This window comes from Lissotriton helveticus, chromosome 4_1, assembly GCF_964261635.1.
Source record: "Lissotriton helveticus chromosome 4_1, aLisHel1.1, whole genome shotgun sequence".
NCBI classification, from domain to species: Eukaryota; Metazoa; Chordata; class Amphibia; order Caudata; family Salamandridae; genus Lissotriton; species Lissotriton helveticus.
Genome location: NC_136063.1, coordinates 89584620 through 89592766, shown reverse-complemented (window position 1 = coordinate 89592766; position 8147 = coordinate 89584620). Strand labels below are relative to the sequence as shown.

Below are 8147 nucleotides of genomic sequence, written 5' to 3'. Positions count from 1 at the left end.
TAGTCAAAACAGCTAAATGAGAGTCACTTTACTAAACGGTGACTGCCTTCTGCCTCTACACGCAGAGCAATCAATTGTGCACCAACATGCACATCCATCCATAATCTTTACTTGCCCAGATATCTACAGGCAACTCTGTCCACAGCATGCACTATACAATAGTCAGATGTTCCACCCCCTCCCCGCATAAAAAACTACAAAAACACATTATCTGGAAAAATATATATTCTTCTTACGGAATGCAAGATCATGTAAAATGTGAAACGTAAACAGGGACTGCATCATGGGAATGGATTACCGAAAGAAAGGCCAATGATTGGATGTACATGTGGTCTGAACGCCTTCATGAAGAACAAACAGGCACTCTGGGAGGATCTCACTGCCTTAGACCTCACGCTAGATCTCTCAGTTGTGCTCCATAATGCACACCACAGATAAAGTGAACTCATTATCCTGACACTTAGAGGAGACTCCGTACACCTTGTGGCTATCTGAGCTTTCTCTATTCCAGTCGCTATCTGAGCTTTCTCCATAAGCACTAAGAGACCTGCAGGTGATTATGCGCTACATAAGCGATAGTTATCAACACATAACATATACGAAAGTCACATGTTGAATTGAAATAAACTCCAGAGACAACTCTGGTAAACATTCATATTTATATGGAGCTAGCTTACCCGTTGCGCGTTGCTGCGATCTCAGAAGAAAGGAAATTTAAGGAAACTTGTTATGATAACATTCAATTTACATTGTGTCATTTTTATTGAAACTTATTCATTTTAATATGGAAAATATTTTAAAGTGTCGTTTTAATCCTGTTTATTTATTCGAGCGCTTGTGGATACACAGTATTTTTTGTTTTTCGGTCTGGTGCGTACACGAATAAATCAGAAGGTTTTCCGATGCGTGAGCTGGCCACATACAGTTGTCCATGTGAGAAGCATCCTTACCTGGGCGCTCCCGAAGCGACCCTTACCAAACTGCAGACAATTCAGAACACAGCCGCCCGGATTATCACTAACACCCCGGCCAGATCATCTGCTAAACCCGCCCTCAAACTCCTCCATTGGCTCCCCATAAGGGAGAGAGTCAAATTTAAGGCCCTATGTCTCGTCCACAAAACGCTGCATAACCAAGGGCCTCCGGTCCTCAATAATTTTGTCACCCCCTACAGAAACTCTAGATCCCTCCGTTCCAATGCAGAAAACCTTATCAACACCCCTAGATTCAGGAAAACCCGAACAGGAGGAAGACGTTTCTCGGTACAAGCCTCCCGCCTTTGGAATTCACTTCCTCGTAATCTACGACTTGAACCTCAATACCTGCGCTTCAGGAAGCTGTTAAAAACCCATCTCTTTCCCTAAACCTGTGCACCCCCCCTGACTCTGTTCCTCCACCCTCCCTTTCTTCTATCTCAGCTTCTTGCTCCGCTGATTTGGTGAATTCAGGGTTCCTCAGCGCTGGGATACCTCCGGGTGACTATCGCGCTTTATAAAAATAAATAATAATAATAATAATAATAATAATAATAAAGCACTGATTCTCCAAATGTAGTCCAAATGCTTGCAGCGATTGTCCTTGTGCTTTGTTGATGGTCATTGCAAAAGCGAGTCACACCGTAAACTGTAAACGTTCAGTATTGTAAAGATTATGAGGGCCCTGGGGAGCCGATATTTTTTTTTGCCAGAAACCTTCGCGGGAGTGTACTCAACAACTTCCCAAAGTTTCATGGCGATCGGATGAATGGTATAGTAATGCATAAAGGACAAACAGACATACTTTTGTTTTTATATATATAGATTCAAGAGTAAGTAAACAGGACCCACATTGATTACCTGGTTTAAGCTCTGAAAGATCTACCTGGGGTCGCTGTGCTGAGGCTAAACATCCAAGCTGCACCGCCTGGCTGCTTCTGTGCGAGTGATCTGACAGTCTCAGTCTGGACTAGTAAAGTAGACCCATGGGACAAAATGCCAGTGAGAACCGTTATATGTGTATAAGCTGAATAAGCTGAATGGGTGTTTTGTAAAGTGAGGGAGACTACACACCTTTAAGCTTTCAGCAGGCAAAGTTGTCATAAAAGGGACATCAACAGTATAAAAAGCACCCGAAACATTCTGTAAAACAGGTCAACAAAGAGCCAAAAACTGGCCAACACCAACTTTGGCAAACCGGCCCTTCTGGCCCTGAGAGATTACCCTAAAAGCCAGTCTGTCTCAGGATTTGATGACAGGGCCGAGCATAGAAGCTCGCTCTCAAGAGCAGTATGCCGTGAAGATTATGTCTGTGGGTCTCTGCAGACACTTTGATTGTTGTTTCGGACGTGCACCGGAAACAATTTATATAAAACTTAACAAACTGGACAGTGAGGAGGTTTCCATGGTAACCACAGTCACCTGTTGTCTGTGTTTGGATCACACTGCCTAGAGATTTAAAAACACAAGTGCTGGTGGTACTTAAGCCAGCTGAAAGCAAAATATATGCATGAAAGCTACATTTGAATGCAGTAATTTGCACTAAATTGGTATGCAATAACCCCGGACGCAGTTCAGAGTCTGTCTGTGGGTATTTGCAGACACTTTGATTGATGTTTGCAGACGTGTGTCAAAAACAATCTATATTAACTGAAATGCATTGCTATAACTTCTAATGTGTGGTACTTGGAAGCTCTGCCCATGGGGCTGGGTGGTGGAGGGAACTGCAACTACACCATCCTCAGCCCTAGTCCTGGGCAGAAGAGACAGAAGAGCGGGAAGAGTCTCTCTTTGAAGGCGGTCTCAGGGAAAGTGTAGAGAAGCTCCATGGAGTCCGCATTGTGCAGGAACAGGCTCCCCTCCTCGTAGTCCAGATACATGCCCAGCTTCAGGGGCTTCGCGCAAGGGGACAGAGGGGTCTCAGGGGAGGTGAGAGCCCAGTACTGACCATCGCCCTCCTCCCTCTCAACAGCCCAGACTCCTCCCTTAGGTGACCATGTGATCTGTCCCTTCCTCTCCACAGACTCTGCTGCGACCCCCACAGTCCATCCTTCTTCCTGAAGCAGTTGCACCTCCCAGTAGTGTCTGCCTGAGGTGAACCCCTCACTCCCCAGCACACAGGGTTCATAGGAGGTCAATCTCTTGGGGGTGTCCGGCAGGGGCTGTCGTGTGTCTGTCCATGTTACTCGTCTCCCCCCCTCAGACAGGAGGAGCTCAGGATGTGCTGTGTCTGGATCCAGAGTCACCGTCACTGCAGAGAATAGATCCAGAATGAGAGATTTAAGCTACAGTTCAGCGGACCAATCACAAAGAACCACAAAGTAGTTTAAACTGCACTACACAGCACCTACGAGGAAGAAGCTCAATGCACTGTACTGTGGAAATTGAAAATAATTGCATTTAGTATGAGCTGAAACTGTCGCAGGGTTTCTGCTCCTACACAGAACTGTGCACAGAGACCCCGGACCTCAGTGAATTGTGGTGTACCAAAAAGCTCACCTTCGTGCCTAGAAACCCTAACCAGCTAGCATCAGTGTCACATTAGCTCTTCGTCCTATAGCAAAGCAACCAATGATTAGACAACCCAAAACATGCGACTTAGGTTATACTCAGGAATGGTGGGAAGCAAGAACACTCTTTCATTATACTCTCATACCAGTCCACAACAGGAGTAAAAATAAAACACGGGAAGGGTTAAAATTTTTCTTTTAACAACATGCTCTAAGATGCAGTATCTTTGCTAACATAAGCAGACATATGATTAGAAATAATATGATCAGCATTGTTACAATTCCATAAAACACAAAAGGAGAAATCATATTATAATGATGGTGAAAATAGGTACTATAGCGCCTAGTAAATCACCCTCCCTAGCTAGGAACAATGTTTTATAAACTAAAGAAGGCCTCTTAGGCTTGTTTGGGGGACCCCATACCTCTAAGATCAGCAGGGATGAATCACATCAGGATCTGCAAAAGCTCTTTCTCTCTGAAAACAGAAATCTTCCAAGTGCCTGAAATCATGCCTACAGTGTGATATTAAAGGCGCCAGAATCATATAGGCTTGCAGCTGCATATATGTTATGGCTAGAATGTGAGCCGATAAGCCCGGACAACAGCTACCTTGTTATGATAACCTTGGAGGCTTTAGCACTCAGTGTGCAGACTAGAGTCACAATGTAAGTCTAGAGATGCTGAAAACAAACCAGTCTCATGTGAAGCATTTCACACACCCTAACTCACAACAATATATATGCAGTGTTGTGTGCAAAAGCAGCAAAAAGGAAAGATGGCGTTTAAACTTCTAATAAGCCTATGCTAACTGAACAGTGTGAATAACAAGGCCCAGCCCACACTACAAAACCATCTTGGTTGTGGCATACATTTTTTTATCCTTGTGATTCTCCCATCTTCACTGTTGCTTGCCTTTCTATTCTGCTTGAGTCATCATCTGTAGTTAACTCCTTCTGTACTGAGCTGGAGCAATGTATGAGCTTGGAAAGGCCTCTAGCTGCTAGACTGCACCTGTTTGAGAATGCCACTGTCCAACATGTCTTACTGACGTAAGCAGTTTTGTCTCCCCTCCCACTTTGCTGACTAAGTGATATCCATCTTACATCCATGTTAGTCGATAGCTATTCCTGTGTATGCTTGTACCTTCTATTTTGAAACTACATGCTTACTCTGCAACAATGTGTATAAAAGGCCCATGGTTTCTGTATTCCATGTACTGCCTCCCACAGCGCCTGAGCGTGTTGCATTGATGTAGTCCCACTCATGAGTGATTAATAAACTTGTTAATGATATTCTAGCTTCCGTGCTAATCTCTATTTTGTTGGTCTAAGGACCCTTGGACAGATAAGGGTGACCCCTGCACTGGTGTGCCCCTAAAAAGGTACATGTCCACAGTTGGTGCCCGACTCTTGAGGCTCATCGGAGTCACTGCCATCCGAAGGAGTGGTCTTGATGGAGAAATGGAATCTTACTGAGGAGACGTCCTGCATGAGGAGACCCTTTATCTGTGCAGATTGAAGTGCTTTTCCAGTTTTCCGGAGTTGTCCCTCGGTGGCCGGTCCCAACTTAGATCTCCTTTGGCGCAGGTTTTGCAGTGACCATTTGCTCAACCAAGAGATTGGCAGTTGGAGGTTGGAGACTTTTGTTTGGTAAGGCCATTGTAGCAACTCTCTTGATATTGGATTTGCTTGGCCGAGATTTTGGTTTGGTTTGTTTGTTTATTGCAATAAATATAGGCTGGTAATGTGGAGATTTCTCTCTACTTTGGGATAAGTAATATTTTACTACACTTTGCTAGCATGCCTGCTCTTAGCACACTTCGTAGGTTGTTTTGCTGTCTTGGTGGTAGCAAAATGGACTTAGAAACTATTTAGCCGGCTCCCTTAGAGGGGACACCTAATCGATACATGTATATTAAATATGATATTTCTTTCATAATGTACAGTACACTGTGGAACAAATATACGAAAAAGGATCCTGATCTACGATGGCCAGTAAATAGGTTATTTGATTTAAAAAAGATTCTGTATGTTGAGCAGTGTTTGTTTAAGCGAAAGAGTTGACAATATATGTTTGATCGTGTACGAAAGTGGGAGAAAGGAGTGCATGAGAGAGTGAGGAGAGAAGAAGCTATAGCAGAAAAAGAAAAGCACAAAACGATAAATCAAAAAGCATTGGAATTGAAAAATAAGGAAATGAAGGAATTAAAAGATAAAGAAGATAGGAAGAATAATTCAGAGGTAATTGGCCAGTACCCTATTAGACGCCCCATTTATCCCATATTTAATAGACCTCAAGATGATTCTATTTTGTTAGATCAACCTCCACCCCGTATAAATTCCCTAGTGCCCCTGAGAATGAAGGTTCGGATGAAGAGCTTTTGTCTTCAGAAAAAAAAGATGAAGATAAGCAAGTTGGGCGGAAGACTCTCTCTACTTTAACTACTGAATGCACGGCCACTCTTCGATCCGCTGCTCTTAAAGCAGCTCGTGGGAGTGCCTCCACCCCAGAACTCATAGCAATGGTTCAGCAATGGACAGATTTTGAGCAGTTATAATTTGCAGAGACGTTTACTTGGGAGTAATACTCAGTTTTAGAAAACATGCAGGTGCTCTAGAGCCCTCTGATATAAATTCTGGATATAAACAGTTAAGTGATGGTGCCTTTCTTTCTTCACAGGTGTCCGATCTAATTAGGTGAGTGGTTAAATTGCGAACTGACGCATTCCGTTTGTGAGAGGAGAAAAGGGCAGCTGGTACAGCTACAGTTGAACAAACAGTTCAGATTCCAGCTTGGCAAGAGGGAGATACAGGGACAGATAAAGACACTAGTGATACTGTGATTACTGTAAAACCGATACATGAAGCTGCGCCTTTGTATGTTCCTCCAAAGGGAGAGGGAACAAGTGACGATAAAACTTCAGATAATGCGAAGGGATATTTTATTTACAATTGGTTCTTTACCCCTTGGAGTAGAGCAGACGTTATGGCTCTTAAAGCTGCTTTGCCTGATCCACGACAAAATCTGGCCGCTTTTTATAAAGAAGTAGAAGGCGCTATTAGCTCCTGCACTATGACATTGCCTGATATCGACATGTTTTTTAGGACTTATTTTACCCCCAGATCAGTGGAGCTCAATTCGGAAGGTAGATGATAATGTAGCCTATGGTGATACTTGGGTGCAATTAGAGGGAATCAATGCTGCTAGAGAGCCTGCGCAGAAACCACAACAGCTGATATTAGATTTTCCTAAATCTATTGTAACTAAGTTGAAAACTCTTATACCCCTAAGAAAATAGATTGGACTATGTTAGCGTCTTGTAAGCAGTAGCAGATTAGTCAGTTTCTGATTTCTTTACGTGATTCAAAGAGACATTCCATGACTTTAATCAGCAGTCATTCACAGATGACACGAGCAATCATCTGTTCATTGACAGACTTGTCAGTAACATGTTGCCAGAAATAGAAAGTCGCCTAAAGGCCAGCGAGAGTTCATGGACTACGTCTTCTCCCGTCTCCCTTTTGACTATGGCCCAGTATTATGAGCTACAGGGAATTGGAAGCAAAAAGCAGGGAGGATAAAAAGGTTAAGGATCTAAAAACAAAAGTTATGGTGGCTCATGTCTATGGTCCCTCACTTAGAAGTGGTGGTAGAGGTGGACGTGCAATGTTTCGCCCTGGTGTACCCCCTTTTTCTCGAGCAACTTGTCTTCTGATCAGTGTGCTTATTGTAAAGAAATTGGACATTGGCATTCTGAGTGCCTCCATTTGCGAGGTCAGCAGTATCAGTGGGGTGGAGGAAGTATGAGAAGCCACCCAAGGAACACAGGAAATAGGGGAGACATGGATAATTGTACCAGGATTGAAGCAGTTGAACACAATCCAAATTCTTTTAATACCTTTTATAGACGGAACCAATACCAAATGTCTGATTATTCGGCTGATGGTCCTAAAGATTCTGATTATGCCTAGGATGGGGTAAGGAACTGGTTGAGGTCCCTGTAGATCAGAGGGGTCCCTATGTTGATGCAAACGTCTTAGGTTCAACTGATCAATTTCTGGTTGATACAGGAGCTACCTGTAATGCTCTGTCTAAACAATTGGTTCCTAGTGCTCCCCTGTCTGGCACATTGATAACATCGATAGGATTCGATGGGACACCTTCCCTTTGCCCCATGTCACAGCCACTTGCATTTGGTCTTGATAAATGCACTGCAACATGTCCATTTCTGCTTTCCCCTAACACGCCGGATAACATTGTGGGTATCGATATGCTTAAACATTTTCGTGCTACAATTCTTTGTTTTCCCGAGGGGACCCATGTTATTTTAAATGATAACTATCCCGTGGGTGGGAGATCAAGTCTTATTAAAGAGGATATTGCATTTGCATTGCTACCTAGTACTTTGCGGGCCACATCAGATACTGATGTGGGAAAAATGGTGAACCCACCAGTACATATTCAATTGACAGAAGGTGCTTCGTTGCCTCGATAGCCCCAATATAAAATATCACTGGAAGGCAAGGAAGCACTGATACACATTGTCTAGGATTTGATTAAGGTGGGGGTTGTGGGAGAAGTCCCTTACAATACCTGTAATAGCCCTATTGTTCCTATTTTGAAAAAAGACACTGATTCTAAAATGTATAGATTCATCATT

General features: G+C 43.3%; 1 protein-coding gene across 1 annotated transcript in view; it reads right to left on the bottom strand.

Moving 5' to 3' along the window:
- Positions 1–2257: 2257 nt before the first annotated feature.
- The window catches only part of LOC144828383 (E3 ubiquitin-protein ligase TRIM39-like), a 298837-nt gene continuing 292947 nt past the window's right edge, over positions 2258–8147 (bottom strand). Inside the window, exon 6 of the mRNA XM_078686497.1 lies at positions 2258–3225. Within this exon, the coding sequence (XP_078542623.1) occupies positions 2705–3225 (521 nt within the window). The 3' untranslated portion in view covers positions 2258–2704. The remainder of the gene's footprint in view (positions 3226–8147) is intronic.